The 17,940-nt window shown below is 54.6% G+C and overlaps 1 protein-coding gene across 1 annotated transcript; it reads right to left on the reverse strand.

Annotated features, from left to right (window-relative positions):
- Nucleotides 1-6,579: 6,579 nt before the first annotated feature.
- On the reverse strand, nt 6,580-15,627 carry LOC138101792 (serine/threonine-protein kinase PAK 3-like). Its single transcript, XM_068999581.1, has 11 exons — nt 15,536-15,627; nt 11,589-11,711; nt 10,653-10,849; nt 9,906-9,969; nt 9,266-9,314; nt 8,855-8,967; nt 8,481-8,598; nt 7,632-7,731; nt 7,154-7,350; nt 6,924-7,061; nt 6,580-6,681 (listed from the first exon to the last, which is right to left on the reverse strand). The coding sequence occupies exons 1-11, from the start codon at nt 15,625-15,627 to the stop codon at nt 6,580-6,582; spliced, it is 1,293 nt and encodes a 430-aa protein (XP_068855682.1).
- Between the last annotated feature and the right edge of the window lie 2,313 nt (nt 15,628-17,940).

The following is a 17,940-nucleotide window of genomic DNA, read 5'->3' on the forward strand; positions in this document are numbered from 1 at the left end:
AACACTTTGTGTCTGCTTGTGGGGACACAAGGTCCAAGGAGCGGGGCTGGCAGAGGGTGACCTGGGCCGCTGGCAGCTCAAGTCCCGTGTGTTGGGTCTGCCTGAGGGAAAGTTCATGGGCCTTCCAGGGCTGTGCTTTGCATTGGTAGCTGGACGGGTGCTGATAATAGAGCGGTGTTCTGGCTACTGCCCAGCAGCGCTGTCCCTCTGCCATTCCTTCCCCCATCAGAGGGGATGGGAGTGGGCAGGATCCTGGCAGGGGACACAGCCAGACCAGCGGACCCAAATCAGCCAAGGGGATGTTCCAACCATATGACTCCAGCTCAGATGTATAAAGCAAAGGGAGAGAGGAGGAAGGGCACCTTTTCCCCCAGAAGCTGAAGTTTCCCTGAGGGTTCCAGTTCCAAACTGTTGACCCTTTTTGGAGGCATAAGATTGTCACCTCATAGTCTTCCAGTCACCCTCGAGTTGTAGAATTTTAGAGCAGTCAAATCAATCAAGTTCACATTTTCTAGATATTGCTGTGTCATTTTCTTGATATCCACGTGAGAGGGGACACAGTGATGGATGGGTTTGCATGGGAGCTCCAGAGCCCCGGAATGGAGAGCCTGAGTGTCCCAGCAGGATTTGCAGGAGTGTGGGGCAGCTGGAAAGAAGATCGTGGGCAATATTCTCCTGCCTCCATCTTCCAAGGCAACTTTGATTCAGTCCCTGTCTGCACCATGCCATGGGGCCTCCAGAGGCCCAGGGAGGTGTCTGGGTGGCCCCAGAAGGCACTTGCAGAACCCTGGGGCACCAGGGAAGGGGTAGGAGCATCCCTGTGGTGCTGGGAGAGACACGCAGAGGGGGCCACCCCTGGTGCCCAGGCAAGAGCTGCATTCAGGCAGCCAAATTCATGCAGGGTCTGCCCGGGCGCTGCCAAGGACCTGTCCAGTGAGCTCCTGTCCTCTTTCACCTCTTTGTATTTTCTCTGTATTTCTTTGTATTTATCCTTATTATTATCTTTGTATTTGTTGACCCTCAAAATGCCATTAGAAATCATTTTCCCTCAAAATAAATACTGACTTATTTTAGTGTGCTGCTTTGGACAAATTTGCAGGAAAATATCCTCTGACAGAAGGCAGGTTACAACCAGCCCTCTCCCACCAGGTCTGGGAAAAAAATATTTTCCTCTGAGGAAAGTGAAAGAGAACCTATTTATTTAACAAACACACAGGAAAAGGATAATAATGCTGAATACTAAAACCTCTCGCTGTGGAGAGAAACCTGGGAAGATTTCAGAGTCCTTCTGTAGGTGTGCTCTCTCTCCTCCTCCTTGGAGCTGGGTTGGTGTCCTCCAGGGCCTCGGTGGAAAATTCTCCCGGTGTGTTCTGATGTTGAAACAGTCCAGAAGTGAAGAAGGGAAAAAGCCCAAGTCCCAGGAAAACAAACTTCAACTCTCCATCTCCCTCTGGAGAAAAGGAGCCGAAAGCGGACTGGAAAGCAAGCAGGGCGCTCCCTCCGCTCTTCTCGCTGCTGCAGCAGAACACAGAGGCGTGTGTGTCTGTGTCCTTGAACAACTGCTTTGAAAAGTTTGCTCGGTTTTTTCTCTCTCCCCCGTCGGGCTCAGTTTAAAGGCACAGAAAGGCACAGGATTGATTTCTGGGCAGAGAGCAGCGATAGGGGATACACATCATAAACTCACCCCCAGACAGGAATGTACAGAGTTGGAGAGCTCTACAGTCCTGTGTCTTTAGTTCCAAGGGTATGGAAGTGTCGATGGGTCCTTTGGTAATCGCACAGTTCTGTATCGGTTCCCGCCATGTGGAGCCATTTTTATACAGAAGTCAGTGTATTCACACAGCACAGATTGTTGTGTTTTCCTGTGTATCAATTTCTGTGTAAACCTGCATCCCGTTGTACAGTTTTATCGATGTATGAATTTCTGTGTAAAGCTGCGTGGCCTTGTAGAGTTTGGTTCAGGCTCTGTGGGTGTTGAGAGAGTTCGATGGATGTTTGGCTTTCTCTCCAGATGTGTATCTGTACAGGTATCACCGTGTGACCCATCAGACATTTAACTGTGTGAACCAAAAGGGATCTTTGTATCTTTCCATATGGAGAGCAGAGATGGAACAATCTGCAGGAAGCTTGTAACAGAATGTTGGGGTTTTGGGAGTTCTCCTGGGGTTTTCTTCTGTTAAAGGAATTTTCCCCATCCATGTTGCCACGGGGACAAATTACTGGGTGCTTAAGAAAAACAGAAAACCTGGCCATAGGGGTGGGGTGCATCTTGCTACTCTTTTTTTCACCTGGCTGTGTGGGCAGTCAGTCCCTGGCGTTTTGGATGACGGAGAGAGAGGCTGCTTCTTCGGCTGCTTTCCTTCTACCGGAGAGACCCCGGGATTCCCAAGCCCGCCTTCCCTGCCCCGCTGGGAGCCAGGCTGCGGCCGCCCTGCCGCTGCCATTGCTTCAAGCCTTCGCTGCTCTGTAGCCCGGCTCTCCCTGCCTGCCGAGACCTCCGGGGGTTCCCACCGCAGCTCCGGAACTTTGATACATCTTGTCTGCCATGCAGGATTTGTGCTCATCCCTGCTGTTCCAGCCTGCCGTTCCAGCCTGCCATTCCAGCCTGCTGTTCCCGAGGGTCCGGCTGGACATCGGGATCGGCTGCCCAGGGGGTTTTTGAAATCTTTGTTCCATCCCTTCCCGGGATCCCAGGCCGTCAGTGCCGCGTGCTCCCCGAGCTCGCTCCGGAGCGCCCCCTGCAGCCGTGGGGGAACCATCGCACCTGCCCTGCTCACCAGGAGCCGCCAGCGCCACTGCTGGCTGAGAGCAGAACTGCACCCAAGGGGAAACAGCCTGACAGCCAAGAAGGCTGGGACTGGGTTTGTGATTGTTTGCTGTTACTGCCATAGCTATTGCTGTTTGTTTGACTGGTTATACACATATAGATATATATTAGTAAAGAACTGTTATTCCTGTTCCTCATATCTTTGCCTATAAAGCTCCTTAATTTCAAAATTATAATAATTCAGAGGGAAGGGGGTTGCAATTTTTTTTCCTTCCATTTCAGGAGAGACTCCTGCCTTCCTTGGCAGACACCTGTCTTTCAAACCAAGACACTGGGAGCAACTGGGACCACAGTGGGGGCAAATGCTATCATACAGGGAGTGACTGGGTTCATACTGGAAGTGACTGGAGCCACATTGGACTCTTACTGAGAGTGAAAGCAACCATACTGGGTGTGACTGGGAGCCACTGGGACCACGCTGTGTGTGAGAAATGAGACAACTCTTAGTTAAAAATTAAAATAATTTATTAAAAATGGAAAAATTGAAAAATTACAAAAATTAGCAAAATATAAAAATTTGGGATCCTATGGCTCGATAGATGGTATGCCCCAGGAGCGCAGGGATTTTAGATCTTCTGGCTGAAACAGCACTAGAGCTCAGGTAGAGAAAAAGGACTTACAGTGCTAGGCTGGCTTTTGGCTGGTCCAAAAGCAAAAAAATATTTCTAAAGGCTCCTTAATAGGAGTAGGCTTTCCCACCACTATTTTTTTGTTTGTTTGTTTGTTTTAATAAATTGCATGCACTAATTCCCATCCATTTGCTGCAAATGATCCCCCAGGAAAGCTTCCACAAAGGGCCCCATAGCTGTGGCGGTTCTCTTCTAAAGCAGCCCAGGAACAGCTCCTGGGTTCAGGAGCAAAGCCTAAGCGGTTAGGAGCTTGCACTTCATTGCCAAGGGAATTGCTCTCTTGGCACACCGTCAAGGGTCACAGCAGAGAGCCAAGGCCTCTAATGGCAGGATTTGGAGCAAGAAAGTGCTTTCCCTCACTCCTGGGCAAGTTTTAGAAGTACTTGTGAGGCTCCCTGCCAGCCTGCAATTTGCAGGTTGTCTCGGCTGAAGCAGCAAGCTGAGGAAATGACAGTGTCCAATGCCACGCGCTCTCCCGTGGAGGGAACGCAACCCCTGCAGGTTACGTTGCAAATACTCTCCAGCCGCCAGCGAGTGCAGACACCCCCTTTTTAGCTGATGCTGTTGGCAGGAGCTTTAGCAAAGGAGCGGCACCTTAATGGCACTTTTGCTCCCAAATCTGCTTCATCACTACAAACGAGCATCAAGAGCAAAGTGAAGCAAAAGCCGTGTGATGGCTACCCCCAGGATAAACCTTTACTTACGAGTCAGGTGGGTCAGGAAGTAGCCGGAATACGCCACAGAAAAAACCGTGCAAACCGCGGCACAGACTTGCCCGATCATTCTAGCAGTGCTGTGCGGGTTTGCACACTGAATGCCACCCGGGGGAAAAACCAAGACTCCTCTCGGGGTGCAGGCCGTCTGCTGAGAACGCCTCAGTCACGAGGGTCCTCCTGCAGCGAGCGAGCCAAAGAGCTGCTCTGGACAAGGAGGCCTCGCGCGCGCCGGGACAACGTCGCGCTGACAGCACTGTGATGCGGCCCGGCTCCCTTGACGTCACAATAGCAGCCGCTCTGGCTCTGTTGGCGTAGTTACGCCCGGCAACCGAAATCTTCTGTACAGCTGACGCAAAAGAAAAGCCTGGGAAGATCTCCTCAGTCATAAAGCAGGAGAAAAAATCCTTACCGTCCATAAGCCAGTGCTCAAGGCATCCCGGGGTAACTCCGAAAATGCACCGATCCAGCAGGCCCCCAAGAAATCCAAGCAAACGTGGCTTTTCCTCCCCAAGGCTTTGACTAAAAGCAAGTGTGCTTGTTCCTGCTGGCATCTTTGTTGCTTCTGAAAGCCCTAACTGCTTTGATGACATTTAGGGGACAAAAGAAGCCAAGGAAATCAGTTTCCAGGAGTACTGCAGTGCGCAGTTGCTTCTTGAGCACGTAGGTGCATGCTGACCTTTGCTCGGACTCACTTTGGAGCCTGACCTCCCTTTCTGGCAGGGAGGTGTTGGCTTGTCTCCTGACACAAAGCTCCTCTCTTCCTGCTTGCTCTTTCTTTGGCACCTTAACGTCGGACAACATGCAGAAGAGCTGCGCGCTGATTCTCGGGCTGCCACAGTTTTGTTGTGTTGCAGCTCTGGCAGCAGCCTGCGGCTACCGCTCTGCGGTGGCCTGCAGGTGCCGAGCCCAAAGAAGGCCCGTTTCAAGCAGTCAAAAGCTGCAGCCTCACAGATGTTTGCCCAGGCTCCATGCTCCCTGTAAGATTCCTTGCAGACATTTGGATAGCCACATCCCAAAGAAAATGAGATGCAGTCATTCCCTTCTCTGTCAAAAGCTCCAGTTAAAGGCAGGAGCCAGCTTGAAAGAGGAGAGCAAGTACTGAGTGGGAGAGGGAAACGAGTGCATGCAACTCCTCTGGAAACCAACTCTGCTTGCCCATGCACGAATGACTCCGGGCTTAGCTCTCTTTTCTGGTGACTCAGCACAGACACGTCCTGTCTGCTGGGGGACAACTGCTGCAGTGTCTTTGAGGAGCTTCACACTGGGCTCTTCACACGTCGGATGCTGCGGGTGCCATTTGAAAATCGATGCAATGGCTGAAAGGCCCAGCTGCACCTTGAAATTCTGTTGCTGAAAAACTGCAGTAATTTACCAGGGTAATTCCCCCAATTTGAAAGCGTCTCGTTTTCCCCATCTCCTAGAGAGCTAACGTCAACCAGCCAGTTGTAGAGCTTACAGAAGGAAGAATGAGGCCTTAGCAGGGAAAGCCGAGCGTAGGCCCTCGGACTCCCTTGAGCAGAGCGCGTTAGTGCCCCAAAAGGACCAGAGAGGGAAGCGTTTGGGGGACGTGCCATTTCAGCCCTCCTTGGCTCTTGGATGCCACGTGACCGCCAGGAAAGGGGAACAAGCGGGGCCTGCTCCCTCCTCCTGCCCCTCCCTGAGGGGCGGCTGGCGCTGGGGGATGCCAGGGCACGGGGGGCGGGTGGGGGGGCAACATCTCCGCAGGGCGGGCGGAGCGGGAGCGGCCACGGGGCGCGTGGGGCGGGGCAGGGCCCCTCTGTGAGGGGGGAGAGCCTTGGGCCGCTGGGAAGCAGCGCAAAGCCATGAACAGGACAGCCCGTCCAGAGCGCACGGCTTCGAAGGCGCTGTCCAGCTTAGGCCCAGTGTGGCAAGGAAGGGAATCTTCCAGGGTTCTGAAGGTTTTACAGCCTTTTATTGCCAGTCCTGCTGAAACCAAGGGCTGAAACCAAGGGTCTTCCAGCTACTTCTTCATCTTCATCTTCATCTTCATCTTCATCTTCATCTTCATCTTCATCTTCATCATTCTGTCCTCCTGGTGACCTGTTCAGGCTGACAGCTCATGCCTGGTCCAGTTCTGCTGAGTCCCAGCTTTTTCTTTCATAGCTTAATCATCAGGATGACGATTGGTCCATTTCTAGCTCCAGGATAGTTCTCAGCTTCCCTACATCAGCAATACTCTACTCTTAGCTAAACAATGCTCCTTTAATGAAACTTTCTGGGGACTGGAGTCCTAACGAAAACCAGCTAAGCTAAGAAAATCTCAAAACCATAAACTTCCTAACTATGGAACAGCTAAATTATAAAACTCAGGGGATGGCCGAATCTTCTCTTAAATACGGTACATCCCCTCTTCACTCCTCTGGGCTGGCGGGGCACCAAGGCCTCCTCAGGCGCAAGCGTCTCCTCTCCAGTCTTCCTGCACTTGCTTGGCTGAGATGATCAGAGCAGCCAGGCTGGAGGCAGGATCGCCTGAGGTCACAAATGGATGCTGCCCAAAGGAAAAACACAACCAAAAGGAACCATGACTTCCCAAGATCACGTCCAACAGGCTCAAGCAGGGCTCCTCTGCTACCAGGAAGACGCGCAAAGAGGACCGAGGGCACCATCTGCCCCTCCGCCTTCCGCTCCCGGACCTGTCTCGCCCAGGCCCACGTGGCCCACAGTCCTCTTCGGCCCTTCATGCAGGTGTCCACAGCTCGCAGGGCTTTTTGCCGCTTTGCTTTTTCTTACCTTCAGGAGTTCCTGGGCAGACCAGCGCCTGTCCTCGTCTGTCTGCAGGCAGCAGCGGAGAAAGTCGCGCAGGAGAGCCGAGTGGTGCCTGGGGTTTTGCAGTTTTGGGGCCCCGTTCCTTTCTATCAGTTCAAAAACCTACCAAAAAGGGAAGCGGACACTCTACCTGCTCCTTTCCTAGCCACAACAGCTCTCTCTGCACAGAGCCACACTTTGAAGCTGCACCTTACCCTGAGACGGGGTTCCCTCTGGTAAGGAGCTTCCCCTTCCACCATTTCCAGCCCCACGATCCCCAGTGACCAGATGTCCACTTTGGGGCCGTAGGCTTCTCCTCTCACGACTTCTGGCGCCATCCAGCTGGGAGTGCCGACGCTGGAGCTGCACTTGTCGTGCTCAGGGGTGAGCTGAGCACAGAGGCCAAAGTCAGCTGCGGAGAAAAACAAACCCTGTCAAAGCCAGCTACAACTGGCAAACCCAGCCAAAGAATTGCCCGCTCAAAGCCTGACAAGGCCACGGTGAATCTAGCTGGAAAAGCAGCAGTGCTCTGCTTCCGCGGGGCTGTAGCCAGGGAAACAAGGCATTGGCCTCTTCAAAAACGCCCTCAGGTTTGGCGCACTGGCCAAGCAGTGCTTCTGGAGAACTGGCAGTTACCCCAGAGCAGCCCCAGAGCGCATCCCGGGAACGCTGCGCCGGACCAAGGATACCCACCCAGTTTGACAGATCCGTCCGTGCTCACAAGAATGTTGCAGCTTTTGACGTCTCTGTGGATGACTCGGCGGGAATGAAGGAAATGCAGTCCTTGCAGGCACTGAGAGAGAGAGGAGAAAGGGAAGGGTGAAGGTTCAGGACCTGATTTCATCCCGCAAGAAAGGAACGGGCTGGACGAGAGTGACAGCTTTCTCAGGGAATTGGGAGCCAGGGCGCAGCATCCTAGTGCTGTCAAGAGGAAGAGCTTGCTGCTTCAACACTCTTACGCGTGTTCTATCTTTCCAAGCAAAGGCACATCTGAGCTTCCAAAAGCCCCTCCTCCCTTCGGTACGTAGCGCGTGCCCTTTGGCTGGGGGGCGGCATGGCAAAGATTTTCTTGGTAGCCTTGTGGCAGCAGAGGAGGAAGCAGCACGTTAGACCTGTTCCAGAATCCAACGCCATCTGGGCTGCAATGCTATCCTTTGAAGCTGAGGACATCTCCTTTGCCCTTAGCTTGAAATTCTGCCACCAGCGTTCAGGCTTGGAGCGGCAAGGAATGCAGGACACACAGACAGGCTCCAGGCAAACGTTGAGAGGCAAAGCTGGCAAGAGGAAACAAGTGCGACACAGCGAGCGAGCCAGCGAGCCAGCGAGCGCGAGCGCCCCAGCACAACGGCAGCACGTAAGAGTGCGAGAACGGAGCCTAGGAAGTGCGGGGACACTGGCAGGCAGTTGGCTTCAGATGTTCTTTCTTCTGCGTGTCGTGACAGCAACAGCAAAGCAAGGCCGTGAGCAAGAAATCTCTGCTGTTCTTAACCACCAGTTGACAAGGGCCAACAGGCCAGGGGAAGCACAAGCGGCATCCCTCACCTCCCGACAGACAGCGCCTATCTGTCCTTCCTCGAGGTACACTGCCCCGACTACATCATACAACGTGCCGCCGTCCATGAACTCCATCGCCAGCCAGAGCTCTCCATCGACCAGGTAGCTGAAAGAAGAAAAGCCCGGCATGGAGAGAGAGGACCTGGGCACAGCCCAGTCACCCGAGGGGCTGACCCAGCTTTCTGGAAGTGCTCTCCAAGCTGCATTTGCCAGAGGAGATTCTTGCAGACCAAGTGCAACCTCCTCCCACGCACTGGAGGAGAGAAATCCTAAACAGCTCCATTTTCTGCCAGTGACCAAAGGGGTTTGCCACTTTGGGCTTGCAGTATCCTAAAGGAACACTGACATGAGAATAGCCCCACCTGTCTAAGTAGGACACAATATTGGGGTTCCTACTGTCCCTCATGGCCACGATTTCATTGACAGCCAGCTCCTCGGACATCTCCTCTTGAAGAGCCATTTTCTTGATGGCCACCTAAAAGGACATTGAGAGACCGTTGACTTGAGAAGCCGCTCGTCGCACGAGATCCCCAGGAACACGCAGCGAGTGCTTGTGCAATGACGCAGCCCAGCTGTGCCAAAGGGCAGAGCTTAGGAGAAGGACCGAAGCCCGTCCCAAATGCCGTCTGCAGGCTGCTGAGCCTAGGCTGTGCTTCAGAGGAGCAGCCTCTGCCGCAGAGATGGAGCGGCCACCCAAAGCTCCAGCCAAGGCTCGCAGCCGCGGCGAAAGCGCTCCAGAGCTGCAAAATCTGCTGGGGGCATTGACACTTTACCTGTTGTCCTGTGCTGGCGTCGAGGGCTTTATAAACAGCTCCAAAACCCCTAGAAAGAAAACGGCAGCAGAAAAAGCCCTTTAGTCCCTGGCGGTGAAAGCCAGCCTAGGCGGGAGATCTCCCCAGGCTGCCTGGAGCATTTGGAAAACGCCTGGCTGCAGCGCCTCCCCCGCCAATAGCACAAGAGCCCAGCAGCCCTCTGCCACGCAGGGTGTCCAGGAGAAAACTGAGGCCCAGTGTGAACACCAAGGGCTGCTACAAATCTCCAAGGCACACGCCCGATTGCTTCCGTTCCCAGCCTAAGGGGGACCCTTTGGAAAAACTGGAGAAGAACTTGGAAAACTCTGCCTTTGAGAAGTGTTATCTGCCAGCTCTCGGGTGACAAGGTGCTCTGGTAGGCCGGCAGGGGCGGGACATCTTCCAGGCCCTGCTCCTTGCTGCAAGCAAGGCAGACCTTGCCAGCACCAGGTTGTCTTTGATGATGCCTTCTGACTGCTCTGACTGAGCAGTCCTGAGAGGTGGCAGGAAGGTAAAGCCGGAGTCTGACCGTGTTCGCAGCTTGCCTGACTTCACGCTTGACGCTGCACCGGCCAAATGACCGGGCCCGTGGTTTTGCGTAAGGAGCAGGCGTCAGACTTACCCTCGTCCGAGTTCTTCAAACGCCGAGTATTTCCTCCTCGGCTCGCCCAGACTCACAATGCTCCCTGAAAGACAAAAGCAGTGCAAGGTGCTCACTTTCAAAGGGAGATGCCGCTCCCCAGACGATCCAAGATGCAGCCCCACTGTCGGGAGCTCTGTGCCCATTGCAGTCACTTGGCTTCCAGCCGCTGAGAACAGCGAGCGGGAGGGCCATCTTCTCCGCCTTTCAGCAGCTGGCCTTTCCAAGAAGGACTTCACGGCTCTCAAGCACAGCAGCTCATGTGATAAGCCAGAACGAAGGGCCTTTAGGAACTGGGCCCTCCGAGTTAAGGAAGGGCCTCCGCGGCCTCTGCAGTGGCACCTGCCGTCACCGGCAGGGCCACTTAGGAGAACAGTGTGCAGCAGTGAGAGGAGGAGCGAGAACAGTCGTAAAAAGGGCAGCCAGAGAAGAGCTGGGGCCCGAGAGCTCCCTGGGGCCCAGTCACCCGCTAGGTGCCAGCCTTCTGCTCAACAGAAACAATCTCTGCTTTTGTCTTTGGCACAGAGGGCAGCCCAGGAAAAGTCAAGCCAGTGCCAGCTGCCCTCAGAGGCAGCGGGAACACGCCGAGCGCTCTCTTGCTGCCTCAAAGCACAGCAACAGGTTCTTGGAGGGAGGCCTAAATGCCTCTGTGACACTAAAGCGAGGAGGAACTTCAGAGACCCGCAGAAAACACACCGCTCTGGCAGACCAGAAATACACCAGACGTACTCAGTCTCTTCAGGCTCTGCTCCTCTCTCATCTCCGGCTGCTGGGCTGGGCTGCTGGACGAAGTGCTGGCACGTGGGGGAGTGCTGGCTGCTGCAGAGCGCGCCGGTGAAGCGGCACGTTGGACGGCAGAGCGCGCGTCAAGAGAGAGCTGGGACAAGAAAGGATTGCCCGTCAGAAAGGCGGCTGGCACAGATGCCCTGCAGAGCACACGGCAAAAGGAAGGCTGTCAGCCACCGCCAGGCCTCTTTGGCTGGGGGGGTTTTGCATGTCCCCTTCTCAAAGGCAACGGGCAAAGCCCAAAGGCTGCTGTGATACAGCAGCACATGGCCAGGTTCATGCTACATTTTATCGATTTTCTGCAAGACCACTGCAACAAGGTATTGACGAGCTTGCAAAGATCCAGCAAGAGGTGGGAGCAGGGCCCCAGAGCCTTGTTGCTTTCCTCCTGCTGTGTTCCCCTGGGCAATGAAGTCACCCTCGAGTGGGCATGGTAGCGTCTGACCAGAAGGCCAGTCTGCTCTACGTTGTGCCTGAAGCTAATTGGTCCCTCCCAGGGGCCAGTGTCTCCTAAGTATCCTGCAAGGCTCTCAACTGAGTCTTTGGACCGTCTCTGTCCACTGACCACGGGGAGCCTGCACGGACACCGTGCACCGAGGGGCTCACTTCTACGCTGGCAACAATTGAAAGGCACAATGCTGCCTCTCGTCTGATCCCAAAGACATTCTCAGGCCCTCTCAGCGTCCCAGCAAAATGGCGCTCAAATGGGAAAGTTCAGAAGCCATTTGCCAGGGGTGCCTGGCCTGGCTGAAGCAGCACTACGTCATGGCAGGCACACAGCCCCCAGCATCTTCAGGCACGAGCGGCAAGGGCTGGCTCGTCAGAAACTTGAAGCTCGGCCCTCCACCAAAGGCAGTGCCAACCACAGGCGCCACTTACTGGCTCTGCACGTTCAGGCCGTGGATGGACACCAGCTGGAGGCTTCTTGTCATTTGGCTCCTCTTCCGCATCTTCCTCAGCAAGAGAGGGAGCCAGAGGAGCTGCTGACCCTGCTGGTGAGCCCTGCAGACAGACAGCAGTGAGAGGGACAGGGAGCAGCCAGTCCTTTAGGAGCTGCTTTCTTGTCAGCTCCGTAAGCTGCTTTCTTTTCACCCAGACTAAGGGGAAATCAGAAACTTTGATCAAAGTGGGATTCTGAGTCGTGAAATTCACCCTCTTAAGGTGGGCAAATTAGGTGGTGCTCCGTCTTGCTGTGCATTTGATCCTCCACCCTGGCTAGAATCAGCAAGACACCTTTGGCCTGCCACACTTGCCTTTCATCTCTTGAAAGGCTCTTCAATGGAAAATTAGGAAAGAGCCAGTGCTCCCTTTGCTGCTGCTGATGCCAACACCGACTTGGCCTTTCTTTCCGCCTCCCAGGCTGGCACTCTACACTCTACCACAACAGGCCAAGCTCACAGCTTGCCGCACAATTCTTACATGCCAGCAAGGTCAGAGGTTCCTTTGCCACTCACCAAAGGACGGGCTTGTCTCCATCCGCGTGTGAGGTGACCTGCAGAGAGCAAGGCAAAAGGAACCAGATGCCGTTAGAAAAGTGCCTGTGCTGGGGAGTCCCACAGGACAAGTCAGTCCCAACAGAGAGCATTTTCCTTTCCCAACATCCCTCCAGGAGCAACACAAGATTTTCCCACTGCAAGCAAGAGAACAACAAGGACACTATACTAGGCTCTCTCTACTTTTGTCGCTGAAGAAACAGAAACACGATCACAGAAATGCCAAGTGGCCTTTAAGTCAGAGCTTCTGTTCTGCCCAACAGCTCAAGCAGCTTTTTCCTCTTCTCTTTTCTGCAACCTTTCTTTTCTGGTTTTTTGTTGTTGTTGTTGTTGTTGGGTTGTTTTTAATTTGGTTTTTGTTTGTTTGTTTGTTTTTTAAATAAATTGCATGCACTAATTCCCATCCATTTGCTGCAAATGATCCCCCAGGAAAGCTTCCACAAAGGGCCCCATAGCTGTGGCGGTTCTCTTCTAAAGCAGCCCAGGAACAGCTCCTGGGTTCAGGAGCAAAGCCTAAGCGGTTAGGAGCTTGCACTTCATTGCCAAGGGAATTGCTCTCTTGGCACACTGTCAAGGGTCATAGCAGAGAGCCAAGGCCTCTAATGGCAGGATTTGGAGCAAGAAAGTGCTTTCCCTCACTCCTGGGCAAGTTTTAGAAGTACTTGTGAGGCTCCCTGCCAGCCTGCAATTTGCAGTTGTCTCGGCTGAAGCAGCAAGCTGAGGAAATGACAGTGTCCAATGCCACGCGCTCTCCCGTGGAGGGAACGCAACCCCTGCAGGTTACGTTGCAAATACTCTCCAGCCGCCAGCGAGTGCAGACACCCCCTTTTTAGCTGATGCTGTTGGCAGGAGCTTTAGCAAAGGAGCGGCACCTTAATGGCACTTTTGCTCCCAAATCTGCTTCATCACTACAAACGAGCATCAAGAGCAAAGTGAAGCAAAAGCCGTGTGATGGCTACCCCCAGGATAAACCTTTACTTACGAGTCAGGTGGGTCAGGAAGTAGCCGGAATACGCCACAGAAAAAACCGTGCAAACCGCGGCACAGACTTGCCCGATCATTCTAGCAGTGCTGTGCGGGTTTGCACACTGAATGCCACCCGGGGGAAAAACCAAGACTCCTCTCGGGGTGCAGGCCGTCTGCTGAGAACGCCTCAGTCACGAGGGTCCTCCTGCAGCGAGCGAGCCAAAGAGCTGCTCTGGACAAGGAGGCCTCGCGCGCGCCGGGACAACGTCGCGCTGACAGCACTGTGATGCGGCCCGGCTCCCTTGACGTCACAATAGCAGCCGCTCTGGCTCTGTTGGCGTAGTTACGCCCGGCAACCGAAATCTTCTGTACAGCTGACGCAAAAGAAAAGCCTGGGAAGATCTCCTCAGTCATAAAGCAGGAGAAAAAATCCTTACCGTCCATAAGCCAGTGCTCAAGGCATCCCGGGGTAACTCCGAAAATGCACCGATCCAGCAGGCCCCCAAGAAATCCAAGCAAACGTGGCTTTTCCTCCCCAAGGCTTTGACTAAAAGCAAGTGTGCTTGTTCCTGCTGGCATCTTTGTTGCTTCTGAAAGCCCTAACTGCTTTGATGACATTTAGGGGACAAAAGAAGCCAAGGAAATCAGTTTCCAGGAGTACTGCAGTGCGCAGTTGCCTCTTGAGCACGTAGGTGCATGCTGACCTTTGCTTGGACTCACTTTGGAGCCTGACCTCCCTTTCTGGCAGGGAGGTGTTGGCTTGTCTCCTGACACAAAGCTCCTCTCTTCCTGCTTGCTCTTTCTTTGGCACCTTAACGTCGGACAACATGCAGAAGAGCTGCGCGCTGATTCTCGGGCTGCCACAGTTTTGTTGTGTTGCAGCTCTGGCAGCAGCCTGCGGCTACCGCTCTGCGGTGGCCTGCAGGTGCCGAGCCCAAAGAAGGCCCGTTTCAAGCAGTCAAAAGCTGCAGCCTCACAGATGTTTGCCCAGGCTCCATGCTCCCTGTAAGATTCCTTGCAGACATTTGGATAGCCACATCCCAAAGAAAATGAGATGCAGTCATTCCCTTCTCTGTCAAAAGCTCCAGTTAAAGGCAGGAGCCAGCTTGAAAGAGGAGAGCAAGTACTGAGTGGGAGAGGGAAACGAGTGCATGCAACTCTTCTGGAAACCAACTCTGCTTGCCCATGCACGAATGACTCCGGGCTTAGCTCTCTTTTCTGGTGACTCAGCACAGACACGTCCTGTCTGCTGGGGGACAACTGCTGCAGTGTCTTTGAGGAGCTTCACACTGGGCTCTTCACACGTCGGATGCTGCGGGTGCCATTTGAAAATCGATGCAATGGCTGAAAGGCCCAGCTGCACCTTGAAATTCTGTTGCTGAAAAACTGCAGTAATTTACCAGGGTAATTCTCCCAATTTGAAAGCGTCTCGTTTTCCCCATCTCCTAGAGAGCTAACGTCAACCAGCCAGTTATAGAGCTTACAGAAGGAAGAATGAGGCCTTAGCAGGGAAAGCCGAGCGTAGGCCCTCGGACTCCCTTGAGCAGAGCGCGTTAGTGCCCCAAAAGGACCAGAGAGGGAAGCGTTTGGGGGACGTGCCATTTCAGCCCTCCTTGGCTCTTGGATGCCACGTGACCGCCAGGAAAGGGGAACAAGCTGGGCCTGCTCCCTCCTCCTGCCCCTCCCTGAGGGGCGGCTGGCGCTGGGGGATGCCAGGGCACGGGGGGCGGGTGGGGGGGCAACATCTCCGCAGGGCGGGCGGAGCGGGAGCGGCCACGGGGCGCGTGGGGCGGGGCAGGGCCCCTCTGTGAGGGGGGAGAGCCTTGGGCCGCTGGGAAGCAGCGCAAAGCCATGAACAGGACAGCCCGTCCAGAGCGCACGGCTTCGAAGGCGCTGTCCAGCTTAGGCCCAGTGTGGCAAGGAAGGGAATCTTCCAGGGTTCTGAAGGTTTTACAGCCTTTTATTGCCAGTCCTGCTGAAACCAAGGGCTGAAACCAAGGGTCTTCCAGCTACTTCTTCATCTTCATCTTCATCTTCATCTTCATCTTCATCTTCATCTTCATCTTCATCTTCATCATTCTGTCCTCCTGGTGACCTGTTCAGGCTGACAGCTCATGCCTGGTCCAGTTCTGCTGAGTCCCAGCTTTTTCTTTCATAGCTTAATCATCAGGATGACGATTGGTCCATTTCTAGCTCCAGGATAATTCTCAGCTTCCCTACATCAGCAATACTCCACTTTTCACCACCGTCACCTCTCGCCGCTCTCTCGGTGCAACTCTTCAGTGACACGGGGCTGCGGAGATTCCCTGGTGTGGGTCTTTTATTGCATTTTATTCTATTCTCCCTACTGTTTTTTTCTATTCTCACCTCTCACCCTCCTCGGCACTGCCCTTCTGGCCACACCCGACAGCGCCCGTCCCGCCGTGCGGCTCGTCAGTGACACCGGGCGCCGCGGACATCCCGGTGCAGTTTTTTATTCTCTTTTACTCTGTTCTCTGTATTTTAATCTACTCAACCTCCGCCCGTCCCTCGGTGCAGCTCCTTCAGACGCGGGCGGGGGAGACGCGTCTCGGTGCGGCTCTTCTCTTCTCTTCTCTTCTCTTCTCTTCTCTTCTCTTCTCTTCTCTTCTCTTCTCTTCTCTTCTCTTCTCTTCTCTTCTCTTCTCTTCTCTTCTCTTCTCTTCTCTTCTCTTCTCTTCTCTTCTCTTCTCTTCTCTTCTCTTCTCTTCATTTCCTTATGTTCCCAGCCCACCCGTGCCGCGGAGCGACTCCTTCAGGGACCCGGCGTGGCACAAACCCCTCGGGGCGGCTCCAACAGAGCCCCGCCCGCCGCCGCTCCCCGAGGCCTCCCCGCTGCTCCCTGGCCATCGGACACCGCAGGCCGACCTGGCCCCTTCTTCTTCTTCCTCTTCCTCCTCCTCCTGCCGGGATTCAGCCCCCGCCGCCGCCCGGCTCCTTCTGCCGCTCCTGCCCGGCACGAAGCGGCACTGCTGCTGACGGGGCCGGAGCGCGGCTGCCCCGCGACTGCCCCGCGCCTCAGGGCCGGGCCGGGGAGTGACCGCACGGCTGGGGAGGGACCCCCGCTGGACACGGCAAGGATTCCTGTCCCTCCGGGGGAAGCACGGACTCACCGAAACTCCCATCCCTTCTCCGTGCGCCGCTGGCCAGAGGAGGGAGGGAAACGGGGATTGCTCTGGAGTTTTACATTCAATCCTTACAAAGCAGAGTCACAGATGGAGCTCCGCTTTCAGCTTCAAACGAGGGAATCCAACGGGAGCGCTGGCGCTTCTGTAACCTCAAGCTGTTCCTTGATACTCGACACTTTAGTTCTGGCCATAGGAAGCCCTTCAAGCAGCAATGGCTCTCCCAGGCACTGGTTTCTGGCTCACACCCAGCTCGGAGCTTGGACAAGGAACCCAAAGTCCCAGGAGAAGAAGCTCTGCTGTTACTTTCTTTATTCAGTTCTTTTTATTATATTTTAGATATCATCTATATTTTACTGGATTTTTTTCTTTTTCTAAAATCTTGTGTTTATTCTCTCTTTGCCCCCTCCAGCCCTTGTCCCCCTCCCGGAGGTTTGTGGGGCACTGCTGTCCCTCAGCCCTTCCTGCCCCGGCACCCGCGGCCGCTCCGGTGCCCTCAGGCCCCAGCTCAAAGCGAAACCACAAAACCCTCTGGAAAGAAAGCCGGTCTGGGGGAAAACCCTGCAGGGGGAATTGAATGCCACGGACAGCGATTGCTGAGAGTTGGAGATTCCAAACACTCCAAGGGGCCGGAGGGAACCACGCTGCGGCCTCGGGGCCTCCCTGGGGCACTGCGGGGACCCCCGAGCAGAGCGACTCTTCCCGCTCCCCAAAATCCGCAGCTTTGGGTCAGCTGAGGAAAGGAGCTGGAAAAAGGGTCTGGAAAGGGGCTGGAGCCCGAGGGGACCCCTCAGCCTTGGCCCGGAGCAGCCGCAGGAAAATGCCCCGGAAACCAAGGAAATCGATGGAAGTAATGAGGAATTTTTGAACTCTTTCCGCTGCTGTTTCCAGAAAGTCCCGGCCGGATCCTGCTGGGAGGAGCCGGGGATGGGGTGGGGCCTCAGGGCTTAATTGGGGAGAAAAGTTGAACTGGGGCAAGGAAACTTTAATGGTGGGGAGAAAATGTGAACGGAGGGGATTTGAATGGGAGGGGATGATTTGAATTGGGCAGAGAAAATGAATTGGGGGAGGAGCCCCCCAGCCCTCGGCTGTGCCCCGAAGATGCTGCCACCGGTTCCCCTGCTCCCACCCCCCGGGCTGGGGGCACGGAGCTGCCGCTGCTCCCCAGGAATGCCACGGGATAAAAACTCCACTCAAGCTTTTATGTTCCCAGTCATTCCCAAGAAGATCCCACTTGCCCCCAACATGGTCCCAGTTGTTCCCAGTCATGTCCTGTATGGTTCCTTTCACTCTCAGTCCCTCCCAGTAGGAGTAAGGTACAGCCCCAGTCACTTCCAGTATGAACCCAGCCACTCCCATTCAGTCCCTCTATGATGCCTTTTGCCCCATCATGGACCCAGTTGCTCAAAGCATGATCCCAGTATGAGTCCAGTCACCCCCAGGATGATTCCAGGTAACTTCCCAGTATGAGTCTGGTTTGATCCCTGTCACCCCCAGTATGATCCCAGTCACTCCCAGATACTCCCAGCACTATGCCAGTCACTGCAACATGACCCTGTCACTCCCACTATGATCCCACTATGACCCCAGTATGGACCAGCTGCTCCCAGGATGATCCCAATTGCCCCC

The sequence above is a fragment of the Aphelocoma coerulescens genome, unplaced genomic scaffold (assembly GCF_041296385.1).
Source record: "Aphelocoma coerulescens isolate FSJ_1873_10779 unplaced genomic scaffold, UR_Acoe_1.0 HiC_scaffold_474, whole genome shotgun sequence".
Taxonomy (NCBI): domain Eukaryota; kingdom Metazoa; phylum Chordata; class Aves; order Passeriformes; family Corvidae; genus Aphelocoma; species Aphelocoma coerulescens.

Coding starts and splice junctions, on each gene's coding strand:
- LOC138101792 (XM_068999581.1), bottom strand. CDS start 15,627: ATGTCCGCGGCGCCCGGTGTCACTGACGAGCCGCACGGCGGGACGGGC. Junction 8,968..9,265: donor ACGCCAGCACAGGACAACAG/GTAAAGTGTCAA, acceptor ATGTCCTTTTAG/GTGGCCATCAAGAAAATGGC. Junction 7,732..8,480: donor TAGGCGCTGTCTGTCGGGAG/GTGAGGGATGCC, acceptor TCTCTCTCTCAG/TGCCTGCAAGGACTGCATTT.